Source organism: Podarcis melisellensis (assembly GCF_964234715.1).
Source record: "Podarcis melisellensis genome assembly, chromosome: 16".
NCBI classification, from domain to species: domain Eukaryota; kingdom Metazoa; phylum Chordata; class Lepidosauria; order Squamata; family Lacertidae; genus Podarcis; species Podarcis melisellensis.
The window spans coordinates 28,129,460-28,145,468 of record NC_138533.1 but is presented as its reverse complement, the minus strand read 5'-3'; the positions used below and the strand labels follow the sequence as shown (position 1 = coordinate 28,145,468).

General features: G+C 46.6%; 1 protein-coding gene across 2 annotated transcripts in view; it reads right to left on the bottom strand.

The window, feature by feature from the left end:
• Positions 1-22: 22 nt before the first annotated feature.
• Positions 23-16,009, bottom strand: part of LOC309359481 (tRNA (32-2'-O)-methyltransferase regulator THADA-like) — a 63,574-nt gene continuing 47,587 nt past the window's right edge. The window contains exons 23-31 of one of the 2 annotated variants that reach the window (XM_081893177.1): positions 15,303-15,552; positions 13,754-13,993; positions 12,573-12,798; positions 10,461-10,667; positions 8,746-8,987; positions 6,420-6,596; positions 5,311-5,589; positions 2,242-2,447; positions 23-1,338 (exon numbers count right to left, since the gene is read on the bottom strand). In XM_081893177.1, coding sequence (XP_081749303.1) covers positions 1,085-1,338; positions 2,242-2,447; positions 5,311-5,589; positions 6,420-6,596; positions 8,746-8,987; positions 10,461-10,667; positions 12,573-12,798; positions 13,754-13,993; positions 15,303-15,552 — 2,081 coding nt within the window. In that variant the 3' untranslated portion in view covers positions 23-1,084. Of the gene's footprint in view, positions 1,339-2,241; positions 2,448-5,310; positions 5,590-6,419; positions 6,597-8,745; positions 8,988-10,460; positions 10,668-12,572; positions 12,799-13,753; positions 13,994-15,302; positions 15,553-16,009 lie in introns of those variants that run through there. The other variant, XM_081893178.1, reaches the window with a different exon arrangement.

Genomic DNA, 16,009 nt, shown 5'->3' with positions numbered 1-16,009 from the left:
GAGAAAATCTGGTACAAGCTCATTTTCTCCATATTCCGCTTGACATGTTTATTTTCCTCAGCCCTCTAGCGGGATCTTGAGCTCCTTAGAACAAGAGCAAAGAAGCCTTGAAAACGGATGCAGTAAAATGCAGCCAGCTGAGGAAAAAACCTGAGCTGCATTCCCAGTAAAAATCTACCCCACAGTAGTGCAGACTGTTAAATTGCAGACTGTCCTCCTTACTCTGAAAGCACAATGTTAACCTGGGGTGGAGGGGAGAAGGGGGAAGCCAACACTGTTAAGGGCAGGGAAGGAGAAACTTTTGCCCACCCCCAGATGTTGTTGAACTACAACTCCCATCACGCCTGGCCATTGGTCATGCTTGCTGGGGCTGGAGTTGTAGTTCATCAATACATCTGGAGCACCAACAGTTCTCGTTGCCTGTAGCAGAGGATTGCAAGGCACTTTCCTGATTCCACCCACCAAGGCTACTGACTGGCCTCAAGAGGAAGAGCCACAGAGGCTTCCTGTCTGTTTCGTGGTCTTTCCTGGCTTGGCTTTCCACCTCCTGCCCAATAGCTTCTTATAGCTGAGCTCTGACATGCAAGCCTTTCATCTTGAGTGTTATGTACTGAGGTTCTCACCCTGGGCCAGCAGGGGGATACGGTAGATAGTTTTCACTCAGGTTCACATATGCAAATAAGGGATTGAAAGTGACGTTCCGTGATTGGGTAGTTACAGAAAGTGTTACAGTTGCGTTGTAGAGGAGCTCTATATAAGCAGGCTGGCTGAACCCTTCAGTTCAGTTCTGTTCTGGCCTGTGAATAAACAAGAGCTGTCTGAAGAATCGCTGTGTCGTCTGATATGTTCACCCACAACCTAACACTGAGAAACCTCCAAAACAACTTTAGGTGGAAGGAAAGATATTCCATTTTGTTTTGGCCATTTGGAAGCAACCTGCATCAATGGAAATTTAGATTTTGGGCCAGCAAGTCCCTCTATTCTGTGTAAGAGGATGCAATGGTGATCTCCCAAGTAGCAGCCTCTTTCTCCTTTATGGGTTTTTGTTTTTTTAAAGCCCTTGTTGAGTCACTAAAGAAATAAATCAGAACGACTCTCGCCCTGTCTCTAAGTTGATTGACAGAGTCATTCCATGTTGAGTCAGCAGCTTCTGAGTAGACAAAGCCACACATCTCAGCTTCTGGGCAGTGAAATCAATCCCTTCGACGTTGGGTTGACTCATCTTTTCCAGGACCTCCAGCATGTTTGCCACAAGGACAGCCTTGACCAGCAGCGCTGCGATGGCAACGTGGACTTTTGGACAACCCAGAGCCTTCAGGTGCAGAGAAGCGCTGTCAGCTGAAAGACACAGGAGACATGTTTGAGCGCTGAGGCCAGCCCTTCCCCAACTGAGTGCCCTCAAGACATTTGGGATGGCAATTCCCAGTGATGATGATGATGATGATGATAATAATAATAATAATAATAATAATTATTTATACCCTGCTCATCTGGCTGGGTTTCCTCAGCCACTCTGGGCGGCTCCCAACAGAATACAGTCATACCTTGGGTTAAATGTGCTTCAGATTGAGCATTTTCAAGTTACGCTCCACGGCGACGCAGAAGTAATGGAGTGCATTACTTCCGGGTTTCACCGCGCAGAAGCGGCAAAAAACGCTAGTCGCATCTTACATTTTACTCAGGATGCGAATGGGGCTCCAGAACGGATACCGTTCGCTTCCAGAGGTACCACTGTATGATTAATAATAATAATAATAATAATAATAATAATAAAGCATCAAACATAAAAAGCTTCCCTAAACAGGGCTGCCTTCAGGTGTCTTCTAAAGGTCAGATAGTTGTTTATTTCCTTGACATATGATGGGAGGGTGTTCCACAGGGTGGGAGCCACTACCGAGAAGGCCCTCTGCTTGGTTCCCTGTAACCTCACTTCTTGCAGTGAGGGAACCACCAGAAGGCCCTTGGAGGTGAACCCCAGTGTCCAGGCTGAACAATGGGAGTGGAGACACTCCTTCAGGTATATATATATTTTAGGTGCCAGGCAACTGATTATTATCCTATGGCTTTTCAAACGCGACTGTGGGAAGGGTTTACTGTTTTGTAGTCTTTGTTTTAATTATTTACTTACTTGTCTTTTATCTTGTATTTTATTCTGTGAACCGCCCCGAAATCTTGCGATGAAGGGCAGTACATAAATTGAATAAACAGTAATAATAACTGTTCTGCAGGTTTCAAACCCACCTTGGCTCCACCACAGCCTGCAATGATGGAGGCTGGAGAAGACTCCGGGCCCAGTGGCTTTTAGCCAGTCCTGCATCGGTACCCAAAGCTTCAGGGAGGTGGACGCTCTGCCAAGCAGCTGAAGGAGAAAAGGCAGCAGCGTTTGAGAAAAGATAACTGGTTCTGCGTAAACGTTGGGCTCGTCCTCTTTGTAAAGACTGACGACCCTGAAAGAGAGAGAGAGAGAGATGTGCTTAAAAGCCACCGTATTTGATTTAGCGAGCTAAATAACTTTTTTCTTCTCCTCTTCCTATTTTTTTGTTCTTTGAATACTTTATTTAAGATTCAACAATAACAAAAAATCCACAATCACTACTACTACCACAGTTCATTACAACTGACCATCTTTAACAATAGTTGAAAAATTGAAGAGCATCACTTTAACTTACTCAAATTTTCATATTTAACTTTTACCTCTTTTATCTCTTTCTTAGCATATCAAGAAAAAGAAAAGGACCCCAAAAAAGAAGGTAGAGAGAAAAAGAAGAAGAAGAAAAAGATTTAAAGAAAAATTAAAAGACTTTGTGGATATTTCAGTTATAACTAGAAAAATCTTAATAATTATTCATAAAGGACACAGTTTATAAGAAGTAAATAAGGAGGCCAGATACAGGATAAAGGAAGTCTTTTATGTTGTTTGTACTGTTGTATGTTATGTTCACGCTTAATGTGTATTGGTGGGTGGGGGGGGTTCTGTTCTGTTATGTTGTAAATAAAATTCCAAGAAAAGTTAAATAAATAAATAAATAAATGGGGGGGGGGAATAAACACATTTGACTTCCGATTAGACTCATTGTTTTATTATTTCTATTATTTTTTCACACATAGTTCCAGATTACTGTATTTCTTTGTTTTCATCAGATACCAAAAATATTATATTCTTCTTTTACAAAAATCATTCTAGTTCTGCCAGGAGATGTTTATTATTACAATAGTTTTCCAGATATTCTTTAAAGATTTCCCATTCTTTCTGTACTTTGTGTTTTGGATAACCTCTGACTCCCCCTGTCATCATGGCCAGCTGCAGATAGTCTATTATTTGGACCTACCACTCATTTACCATAGGTGTTTTATTAGCACTTTCTTGCAATTAAGATCCTGGCTGCTACTGTCATGTACATAAAAAGGGGTCTAATTTCTTTTTTGATTTCTGGTGGCATTATACCTAGGAGGAAGGTTTCAGGTTTTTTCTTAAATGAGAACTTAAATAAAGTTCTCATTTGAGGTCTTCTGCTCTTCCTAGAGTGTCTGGGGAATTCAACCTGAAACCTTTGGCATGCAAAGTGGATCCTCTAAAGGCAAAGGGACCCCTGACCGTTAGGTCCAGTCGCGGACGACTCTGGGGTTGCGGCGCTCGTCTCGCTTTACTGGCCGAGGGAGCCGGCGTACAGCTTCCAGGTCATGTGGCCAGCATGACTAAGCCGCTTCTGGCGAACCAGAGCAGCGCACGGAAACGCCGTTTACCTTCCCGCCAGAGCGGTACCTATTTATCTACTTGCACTGGTGTGCTTTAAAACTGCTAGGTTGGCAGGAGAAGGGACCGAGCAACGGGAGCTCACCCCGTCGCGGGGATTCAAACCACCGACCTTCTGATCGGCAAGTCCTAGGCTCTGTGGTTTAACCCACAGCGCCACCCTCTACAACTGAGCTATATGGCCTTCCTTAGCAAGTCCCTAGCAAGATAACAAAGAAATTCATTGGGTCAGACTCCACAGCAGCCTTCCCTAACTCAGTGCCCTCCAGATGTCGTTGGACTCCAACTCCCATCAGTCTCAGCAGTACAGCCAATGATTGGGGTGATGAAAACTGTAGTCCAATAACATACGGAAGTCCTTGTGGTGATGGTTAGATTATTAACTGCCCTTCACCGGAAGGGTTTTGGTGGTCCCAGCACTTGCCACAAACCCTGTAGAGCTGCTGCCCATCAGGGTAGACAAAATTGTGCTGAATGGACCAACTGGTCTAATTTAATATAAAGTAGGGTTACCAGATGTCCCCGTTTCCCGGGGACAGTCCCCGGATTTGCAAATCTGTCACCGGACAAATTCCGTCCCCGGAATGTCCCCAGATTTGCAAATTTGTCCCCGGGAAAGGTGGCAGTGGCAGCCTCAGCAGCCCGGAGCCAGCCTGGTAGCGCAGTTGGCTCTGGCTGGCTTCAGGAGCTGCTCGCTGCAGCCGCCACTGCTGAAGGGGAACCGGGGACGTCCGGCGGTACAGATCTCCTTTCCCGCTGCCCCCTTTGTTTTGACAGATTGGGGGAGGCTTGGGAGTCATGGGAGGGCGTTGCCCAGAAAGGGTGCAAGACACATGGTTTCTCTGCCAGGCAATGTGGAAACCCTTCTTTTGCACCCTGTGAAACATAAATGCGCAGAGTTTTTTTAAAAAAAACAACAACTGGGCAACAGTCGCCCGCCTGCGACTCCCGATCCTGCCCCGATCAGTCAAAACAAAGGAGGAAGGGGGCAGGAGATTGAGGAAGGCTTGAGAGTCACGGGCGTGCAGCGTGCTGTTGCCCAGTTTTTTAAAAACTGCGCATTTATGTTTCACAGAGTGTGAAAGAAGGGCTTTGAGCCAGTGTGGTGTAGTGGTTAAGAGCGGTGGACTCGTAATCTGGTGAACCGGGTTTGCGTCTCTGCTCCTCCACATGCAGCTGCTGGGTAACCTTGGGCTAGTCGCACTTCTCTGAAGTCTCTCAGCCCCACTTACCTCTCAGAGTGTTTGTTGTGGGGGAGGAAGGGAAAGGAGAATGTTAGCCGCTTTGAGACTCCTTCGGGTAGTGATAAAGCGGGATATCAAATCCAAACTCCTCTTCTTCTTCTTTATACAATATGCATGTGTGCTTGGGCCCAGGGTCTTTTGCCTCAACATCCCCACTACTGACTCCCTGTTGCTACTCAACATAAAAAAAAAAAGTGTCACCGGATTCATTGAAAAAAAATCTGGTAACCATTGTATAAAGTAGCGTCTTCTTTGTTTGCAACAAATTTCTCTATCCCCCCTTCCAGTTCCATGGCTCCTTCTGTTCCTCACCCTTTGGCTTCTAACTCTGCCAAGGCGTCTCCGAGGTCCACAGAAGGAAGGTGACACACCAGAGATGCAAAGGCTTCTGGGCAATCCCCAAACTTCTCCAGCAGGAACTGCAGTAGGAGAACCAGGCCCTTGTTGCTCTGAAGCAAGATGCAGCCGCTTTGAGGGGGAAGCCCCGAGGCCGCCTGCCGTCGTTGCGCCACGAGGCTGGCAAAGATGGAGGCCTCGTGCCTCACTTCCTGGTCTTCGTCCTGAAGCAGGCAAACGGCCACACCAATCAGGCTGTGAAATCAGGCAGTGAAATTCAAATCAAAACAAAATCGATTTGGAGGGCGGCAGGAAGGCGAGGTCTCAAAAGATCTCAGCCCTGTGCAATGGACAGAAAGCTGACCTGATGGGAGCTGGAAGAGGCAGGGTGGAGAGGTTGTCGGCTGTGCCCTGCCCATAGCTGTCAACCTTCCCTTTTTTGCGGGAAATTCCCTTATTCCAGTGCCGTTTCCCGCTGCTATCCCGGATTGTTAGAGATATCCCGTAGACTGTCCCCGGGACAGGTGAGGCTGCTGATCCCTTATTTTTGAGGCTGCTGATCCCTTACAGTGGTGCCCCGCAAGACGAATGCCTCGCAAGACGGAAAACCCGCTAGACGAAAGGGTTTTCCGTTTTGGAGGTGCTTCGCAAAACGAATTTCCTATTGGCTTGCTTTGCAAGACGAAAATGTCTTGCGAGTTCCTGCGGGTTTTTTCCCCTCCCCCCCTTTTCCCCAAGCCGCTAAGCTGCTTATCAGCTGATCCGCTAAGCCGCTTAACAGCTGATCCGCTAAGCCGCTAAACAGCTGATCCGCTAAGCCGCTTATCAGCTGATCCGCTAAGCCGCTAAACAGCTGATCCGCTAAACCGCTTATCAGCTGATCCACTAAGCCCACTAAGTCACTAATAGCGCTAATCCGCTAATGGCTTGCTTCGTAAGACGAAAAAACCGCAAGACGAAGAGACTCGCGGAACGGATTCTTTTCGTCTTGCGAGGCACCACTGTATTTTCAAATCTGAAAGTTGACAGCTATGGCCCTGGCAGCTTCCCAAGGATGCTGGACCCCTGGCCCCATAGCTACATACCGTAATGCCAGGGCACGAAGGGGCGAGCTGGAGGAATCTTGGGCTCTCCAGAGCACATCGGTTCCAGACATTCTCAGCGACTTTGCCACAGCCATTCTGAGCACCTCTGAAGACAGGGGGTTGCTACACTGGTCGATGACTGCACACCACTGTTCCAGTAAAGGATAATCCTCAGTACTGCCCCAGGAGGAAAGAGTATTTGTAATAAGTGAGAGCGAAGGCCAACACTAATTAACTTCCAAGTGTCTGTCTCTAGCACGTGGCCCTTCCAATGCCAGGAGCTCCTTTTTCCAGTACAGTCATACCTTGGATCTCAAATGCCTTGGCCTCGAACAAATCGGCTCCCGAACGGTTGAAACCCGGAAGTGAGTGTTTCGGTTTGCAAACTGTTTTTGAAAGCTGAACGTCTGATGGGGCTTCCACGGCTTCCGTTTGGCTGCAGGAGCTTCCTGCAGCCAATCGGAAGGCGCACTTTGGTTTCTGAACATTTTGGAAGTCGGACGGATTCCGTTCGACTTCCAAGGTACGACTGCGTGTTATTTTCGGAAAACTGAAAGCAAACCATCCCTCAAGTTCGTTCCATGCCATCCTCGCCTTTAGGCACTTTTGTGCTGGGAACAGGGAGAACCTGTATATTTTTGTGCCGAGAAACCGTGACACTCCAGGCATTGCTGGACTCACATCAGCCACAGTCAGAATGACAGATGGCTAGGGATGATGAAAGCTGTAGTGTAGCAACATCTTAAAAAAATAAAAAATAAAGAATGGAAGAAATTCAAAGATTATTTGGTTAAATTTGTTAAGATAACTTAAATAGAATTACTTGCGAGTATCAGATTGGCCTAGGATCTAAATATGTGATGTTGTAGGATATTATGGACAAAAGTCAAAATGAAAAGAAAGAAAGATGTTAATGGACCAAGTAAAATAGTTTTGGGAAACTGCTACAATGATTTATATGGAAACTCAGCCAGGGGGATTCGGGGAAGTCACCCAACAAGGATAACAAAAGTGGAATTATTACAGTTAGGATAAATGTTTGTTTGTTTGTTTGTTTGCTGATGTTTTCTTTTTATGTTTGTGGATATGTTTGTTATAAATTTGGAAACTTATAATTTTTTTTTGAAAAAAAATAAAATAAAAAATAAAATATATTTTCTTTTTTTAAAAACTTTTATGGTCACCAAAATACATATCATACATTTAATATCAACTCCCCTTCCATGGTTTGTTTTGGTCACCCTTTTTTGCTGCACATTCTAATCAATCTGTGTGCTTTTCTTTTTCAATCTTATCTAGTTAACTATATACTGCTGAATTTCTTCTAAACCTGCCAATGTCTTTGTTTACCCTAGTTTTCCAGATATTCTACAAGTCTTCCTTAAATACTCTTTCTTCCTGATTCTGTCAGTTAATTTAGCCATTTCTGCATTTTTCACCCATTTCACCTGCCATTCCTGCAGTGTAGCATCGTCTGGGAGGCCAAAGTTCCCCACCCCAGACACATCTAGTCCAGCATCCTGTTCTCACAGTGGCTGAACAGATGTTTGCGGAAAGCCTGTAAACAGGACATGAGCACAACAGCAGTCTGCCCACCTGCAATCTGCAGGTATTCAGAAGAAGAAGAGTTTGGATTTGATATCCTGCTTTATCACTACTGTCAGGGAACTGACATCGGAGCCAGAAGTGGAGGCAGGGCTCCCAAGTGATGCCGGAGAAGGGACAAGCAGGGAGAGAGGGGACTCAGCAGCTGAGGAAGGAAATCAGCGTAACACCAGGGATAAAGGGGGGGCGGATGGGGGAATCGGCAAGGGGGCTCCAGGACTCTTCGCTGGAGACCAGGGGGGAGAGCACGGGTCCTCCGCTGCCCACACCCACCCTGCGCAGAAGACTTCCGCGGAGGGAAAGTAGGCGTAGACTTGGCGTCAAAGAACTGCTTTGCTGGAAGAAGTTCAAGAAACGCCCACTGACGGATTCTGCTAGCGACTGAACAGCCACGAAGTGAAGGGCTGTCCAGCCAGGAAAGGTTTAACCAGGCTACCTAGCCAGGAGTGGCGGCAACTTACGCACGAGCAACCCCATATAACCATTACAACTACCCTAAGGAGTCTCAAAGCGGCAAACATTCTCCTTTCCCTTCCTCCCCCACAACAAGCACTCTGTGAGGTGAGTGGGGCTGAGAGACTTCAGAGAAGTGTGACTGGCCCAAGGTCACCCAGCAACTGCACGTGGAGGAGCGGGGAAGCGAACCCGGTTCACCAGATTACGAGTCTACTGCTCTTAACCACTATACTACACTGGCTCCTCTGGCAATTAATCTACTTACCTTGGAGTCAGGAGCAAAGGAGTAAGACACAGCGCATGTCCCAGAAGCTCTGGGCTGAGATCATCGTTCCCCACCATGGAGATCAGGTCTCTCTTGGTCTCTGCGAGCACAGCTCCCTGCAGCTCGTGAGAAGAAGCCGGGCTCCGAAAGCTCAGCTTGCTACAGAGATGCACACAAGCTTCTAGGTATAACTTCAGAAGCACGTTGTTGGCCCCTTCTTTCAGCATCTGACCTAGTTTCTCCTAATTCAACAGAAGGGAAACATATTTCACATTGGGAACGGGTGGCGCTGTGGTCTAAACCACTGAGCCTCTTGGGCTTGCCGATCGGAAGGTTGGCGGTTCAAATCCCTGTGATAGAGTGAGCTCCTGTTGCTTTGTCCTAGCTTCTGCCAAGCTAGCCGTTCGAAACCCACCAGTGCAAATAGATAAATAGGTACCACTGTGGCGGGAAGGTAAATGTCCTGTTGCGCCAGAATCAGTTTAGTCATGCTGGCCATATGACCCAGAAAAGTTGTCTGCGGACAAAGACTATCTCCCTCGGCCTGAAGCGAGATGAGCGCCACAACCCCAGAGTCACATTTCACGGGACTTAACCGTCCAGGGTTCCTTTACCTAATAAGGTTTATAACCCAGGACATGATGAGGAGAAACCTGTGCCCTTCCAGATGTTGCTGAACTACAACTCCCATCAGCCCCAACCAGCATGGCCAACATTTGGGGTGATGGGAATTGTAGCATGGCAAACTCTGGAGGAACACAGGTTAGCCCCCCAATACAGAGAACCAACCTACATGCCTCTGCAGCCCAAAAATTAAGAAACAAATTTGTTCAACAACAGCTCAGTTGGTCGAGCATGAGAACTGTAAAAAAAAAAGTGATCTGTAAATTTAATAAATAGCACTACTAATAGTACCATTAAGCCTTTAACGGCTCAGGATTGCAATACCTAAAGGACTGCCTCTCTCCATATAAACCACCCCAGACTCTGCTTTCATTACCTGAGTCCCTTCTTCGTGTACATCCTCTACATGAGGTCCAGAGGGTGGTAACACAAAAACGGGGCCTTTTCTGCAGTGGCTCCCAGTCTGTGGAATGCTCTCCCCAGGGAAGTCCGCCTGGCACCTTCACTATATATTTTTAAGCACCAGGCAAAAACTTCAACCACGCCTTTGGCTGATTAATATCCTACATCCATTAAATGTGTCTGTGGGAAGGGTGGGTGTTATTGTTTCGCTGTTTGGTTATACGTATTTACTTGTTTTTATCCTGTATTTTAGGAATGCAGGTGGCGCTGTGGGTTAAACCACAGAGCCTAGCACTTGCCGATCAGAAGGTCGGTGGTTCAAATCCCCACGACGGGGTGAGCTCCGGTTGCACGGTCCCTGCTCCTGCCAACCTACCAGTTCGAAAGTACATCAAAGTGCAAGTAGATAAATAGGTACCGCTCCGGTGGGAAGGTAAACGGCGTTTCCGTGCGCTGCTCTGGTTCGCCAGAAGCAGCTTAGTCATGCTGGCCACATGACCCGGAAGCTGTATGCCAGCTCCCTTGGCCAATAAAGCGAGATGAGCGCCGCAACCCCAGAGTCTGGACCTAATGGTCAGGGGTCCCTTTACCTTTATCCTGTATTTTATTCGGTGAACCGCCCTGAGATCTTGTGATGAAGGGCAGTATATACCGTAAAGCCAATAAATAAAAAATAAGCCAAGGCTCACCAGTAACACTAATTGCAACTCCTTGCTAGAATTCAGACAGTTTTCCTCCTCCTTTTCAGTCACCCAGGTCAGAATGGCTTCTTGCACATCGACGTTCCCCCTTTGCAGGAGCAAGCAAACTTCGCCAATTCTCTCAGGAGCTCCTGATCTCGCGGCCTGGTGACAAAGGAAGCAGGCCGCTTGCTGGCAGAATGTGGCAGAACCGATCTGGGAGAGAACCAAGAACAGCAGGGTTTGGGTATATTCAGACAGTCCTGTTTGGTGTAGCAGTTAGGATGCTGGACTAGGACTGCAGGGACCCAGGTTCAAATCTCCACTCAGACACAAAGCTCCCTGCACCGGCCCTAGGTCTACCTCACAGGGATGTTGTGAAATTGAGGGTAAGAATGCCATGCACATTGCCCCAAAGCTCCTTGGAAGGACGGTGAAATTATGAAGAAATAATTCTGTAAAAAAATAACAGCAGGAGGCACGGGTAGAGGATCAAAACTGTGTAGGCGTCAGCATTCAAACAAATAGTACAGGGGACAACAGGGCAACCCTAAATTTCTTACGGATTGTTTTGGTCTTATTTGCCACCATCTGCTGCAATGAAGCATCTCAGCAGGGGCCTTCAAAATCAATTTCACCCTTATTCCTCCCATAGGGAATGCCAGCCCAGCATCAATAAGCATGTCCCTGCAAAAGCATGCTTGCAAAAGATCCCATTGCAGTATTTTTCGCTCTGTAAGACGCACTTTTCCCCTCCTAAAAAGCAAGGGGAAATGTGTGCGCATCTGATGGAGCGAATGCAGGCGGGAGGCTCTGCTCAGCGCTCCCTTTAAAGCGCCGCGTGCAGCGTGTGTGCGGCTCTTGGGGGCTTTTCCATGAGGAGGGAGAAGGGCTGCCCTCCTCGGGGAAAAGCCCCCAAGAGCCGCACACACACTCCACGTGCTCTTTAAAGGGAGCACAGCTCTCGGGGGAGCCTTAGCCGCGGGAAGCCTCTCTTGGGAAAGGGGAGCCTTCAACCCACTGCCCGGGAGAGGCTGCACGCAGCTATCCCATAATAGCTGCGCAGCGATCCCGCTTGCTGTCCTGGCTTACGGGATTCAGATTTTTTTTTTTTTATTGTTTTCCTCTTCCAAAAACTAGGTGCGTCTTATGGTCTGGTGTGTCTTATAGAGTGAAAAATACGGTAAATATCTCCCTCTAAAATCCACACAATGCACCATTATGCATCCCGGTCTCTTTTTCCTGCTCTTTTGGATGTGGTCGTGTGTTGTACCACACACCCCAGGGCAGCCATTTTATGTTAGGTCCCATGGCAGCCATTTTGTGACCGGCGCCCGCAGCCCATCCCCGTTCCCCACCATAGGAACAAAAAACCCCCAAAATGTGCCCACAATGACCCCCCCAAAGTTGTCAACCACTATCTTATAGCCTGCCAAATTTTATGGAGCGTTTCCAGCTGGACTCCTGGCTGACCCCCGCTGCTATTTGTCAGTTCTGCCGGCCTTGGCAGATGTAAAATATACCTGAACCTAATAACAAATGAAGACAACTGCTGGAGATGTGGGAGTAAAAATGCGAACTTAGTACATATGGTGATTAACTGCCCGATGATAAGATCATTTTGGTGCGAGGTGAGGATATATATAGCAAGAGTAATAAAAAGAAATTGTTATTTAGGGGAATTGAATTTAATTCTAAATTATATACCGGAAACGTGGGAGATTACAAGGGGTCAAAAAAAATGGATGTGCCGTGCCATATTCGAAGCAAAGAAACTTGTTTTGATGAATTGGAAGAGCCGCAAAAATATTCCATTGAGCACATGGATTGCTAATATGGACAGATTAGCTACATACGAACGAATTGCATGTCGACGCAAATTAAGAATGGATAAATATGAAGAAATCTGGAAGGAATATTTAAGCGATAAGGCGGACAGTAGTGGGACGTAGGGGGAGGAGAGGTGGGGAAATATTGTTAAAAAGGTGTAGTCATAGGTATATCAGTACTCAAATCTGCATTGTTAAATTCTGTTATTGTGGTTTTTGTTGTATGTGTTTTTTGTGGTTGTTGTTTGTATTGAAAAAATGATTAAATAAATTTAAATAAATATATATATACCTGAACCTGAGATGCACCAGGCTTCACTAAGGGCTCAGAGTTGGCCAGTTCGCTGCTCACCACCTCTCGAACTCGCTGCTCAAAATCTCGAGAACAGCTTCCAATCAGGAGCGAAACAGCTTGGAGGTAGGCCGTACGAACGAGGGGACACGGCTGTGTGGGGGTGAGCAACCAGAGACGGTCTTCCAACAGGCCAGCGATGGAGAACAGCACGTCGGGGGGAAGACTGAAAGGAAGTTAAGACCACCATATTAGTGTTAAGCGCAGTCATTTAATTCACTGAAATTGTAAACGTTTGCATGTGTTGTGATGTGTTTAGGTTGGACTGGCTGGTTACAGAAATCTCAGAGAGTTCCCTAGTAGTTCTCGCGTTGACTGGCTAACGTTGATCACAGGGGAGGTATCAAGCGAAGGAGACTCCATTATTTATCTATTTTACTTTGGTGAAGTAATAATCATAAATAAACAAGAATGAAAATGTGCACCCCACCACTGAGACCATTCCATTCTAACTATCCAACCTCCCAGAATTTAAACCCAGCTACAGACAGAAGGCGTTCGAATGAAACAAAAATACACGTATACACCATACATTTAAAGCACATGACTACCACCCACCCAAATAATCCTGGGAACTGTAGTTTGTTAAGGGTGCCGGGAATTGTAGCTCTGCGAGCAGTAAACCACACTCCCCACGATTCCTTGGGGGAAACCCTGTCCTTCAAAAGGTCTGGTTATGTACGCAGAATTAGACTGCTATTCCACAGACGGTTACCCAGGAGGAAGCTTCCCTTGAACCCAGCGTGACTTACCTCTGAAAAGAGATAAGTATTCATTAAGTTAAATTAATTGGAAATAGCTTGCAAGTATTAGATCGGCTTAGGATTTTATATAGGTTAAGTGATGAATTAATATGTTTGATTTTGAATTGGAAAGATAGAATGATGTTAAGTGATTAAGTTAAGTGTACAAGAACTCTGAACTGGAAAACCGTTAAACTGAAATTCAACCAAGGGGAAGCGAGGAAGTCACTTAACAATGTTAATAAGTGTAATTTTAATAAGGTCGTGATTTATGTTTGTTTGTTTGTCTGTTTATAATTTTGTGAAAATCAATAAAAAAATTTGAAAAAGAAAAGAAAAGAGGTATTAGGGGTGGCACTACCAGAGAGCCGCTCTTACCAGTTTGCATTCAGGGCCTGAGCCAGCACGGCCTGGATCTGCAGCAGTCTGCCATGCAGAGCGTTGTGGCAAAGCACATCCCCCGGCAGCGGCAAACCTGAGGCCAGTCGGAAGAGGACACCTCCATATTCCGTCGCAGGAACTAAGGGGACCAAGGCCTTGGCTGCCATCACCCTCACGGCATGTATGGGGTTTCCAGAAAGCCGGACGAGGGGCTCCAGGAAGCAGGTGTTGGTATCACTGCAGAACAAGGAACGGATGAAAGACAGTGTTTTCAGAATATGGTACCCAGTGCCCTTAACAAACTACAGTTCCCACGATTCTTCAGGGCAAATCATGTGCTTTCACTGCACAGGACCATACATTTAAAGCACATTTCTTATTACCTCCAACAGAAAAGAATATTGGGAAGTATAGTTTGCCCCTCACAGAGGTGCAATTCTCAGCACTCTTAACAAACTACAGCTCCCAGGATTTTTTGGGAGGAAGTCACGTGCTTTATACCTCTAATGTACATAAATTGAAAGCACATTTCCTACCCCCCAAAAAAGAATTCTGGGAATTATAGTTTACCCCTCACAGAGCTACAATTCCCAGCACCGTTAACAAACTACAGGTCTCAGGCTTCTTGCCCCTGAAGTGTATGTATCTAGCTTTCAGTGTGTGAGTCCCACTATGCCTTTGAGACCAAAATGCATCTATCATTCTCAGTATGGCCAAGTACTTTGCTGCATCAAGCAAAACTCACCAGGTCTAGAGTTTGTGACGTGACCCTCACTTTTCAAGTGTTCATGCCAAACTTATTTCACTCTAGGTTACTTACACTTCTGGATAATGTATAATTATGTTTCTTTAACACTGGTCACCAGTCATAACAATAAATATTTGATCTGATAACACAGAATCACAGAATTGAAGAGATGGAAGGGACCACGATGGTCACTGAATCCAACCCTCTGCAATGCAGGAATATTATTATTTTTTGCCTAACTTGGGGCTTGACCCACAACCCTGAGCTGAGCTGCCTTGGTGTGCAAGCAAAAATACCTGCACAAAACCCAACTGGGACTGTCCTGACTGATGACCTTTGGTCAGGGCTGGATTTAGGTTTGATGAGGCCCTAAGCTACAGAAGGTAATGGGGTCCTTTATATGTCCAGCTGTCCTTTGTCAACAACAAATTATCGCTGTTTTTTGTGTGGAATATATGCCATGTGGTAATTTATGGACCTAATAGGTATCTAAAGCCATATAGAAAGGAGCAAACCAGTGATATTTTAGGGAGCAGGCTAGCAGGCGGGGCCCATTACTTACATCATAGGAGCCTACAGAACACAAAACACTGTTGCTGTATATAGGTTTTGTTTTATTTGTTTTTGTTTATCTTATATTTTGGTAATATACAGCCAGTTTTTCCCCCCTTTACATTTTTTGGGGCCCCCCAAGAGAGGGGGGCCTTAAGCAATAGCTTGTTTAGCTTATACATAAATCCAGCACTGCCTTTGGTGCCTCCCTCCCGCCACGGGCGAGATTCTGCCTGAGTTGCCTACCTATTCCATGTATCTGCGCCACCAGGCTGGAGTTTTGCCAAAAATGTGAGGATGGCATAGAGGGACGGGCAGAGTCGAAACCTCCCTCTCTGGGGCACTGTGGACTCCTCTGCAGCCACGGCTAACTCCTTGAGCAGGATGCTCCTCAGCTGAGGGTAGCGGGCGAAAAGGGCCTCAGGGCTCACCCCGTCCTGATCGCAGCCATCATCCCAACTCCGCGTCCGACCGAGCAGACGGACAGTCAGGGCACCTAGGGGGAAAATAACAGCAGGATGAAAAGAACACAGAGCCATGTTATATCCAGTGACGGCACCAGGAACCTTGTCTTTTATCTGTACCTAAATAGATATATGGGACGCGGGTGGAGCTGTGGGTTAAACCACAGAGCCTTGGACTTGCCGATCAGAAGGTCGGCGGTTCGAATCCCCGCGACGGGGTGAGCTCCCATTGCTCGGTCCCTGCTCCTGCCACCCTAGCAGTTTGAAAGCAAGTAGATAAATAGGTACCGCTCTGGCGGGAAGGTAAACGGCGTTTCCGTACGCTGCTCTGGTTTGCCAGAAGCGGCTTAGTCATGCTGGCCACATGACCTGGAAGCTGTATGCCAACTCCCTCGGCCAATAAAGTGAGATGAGCGCTGCAACCCCAGAGTCGGCCATGACTGGACCTAATGGTCAGGGGTCCCTTTACCTAAATAGATATATCTCTAG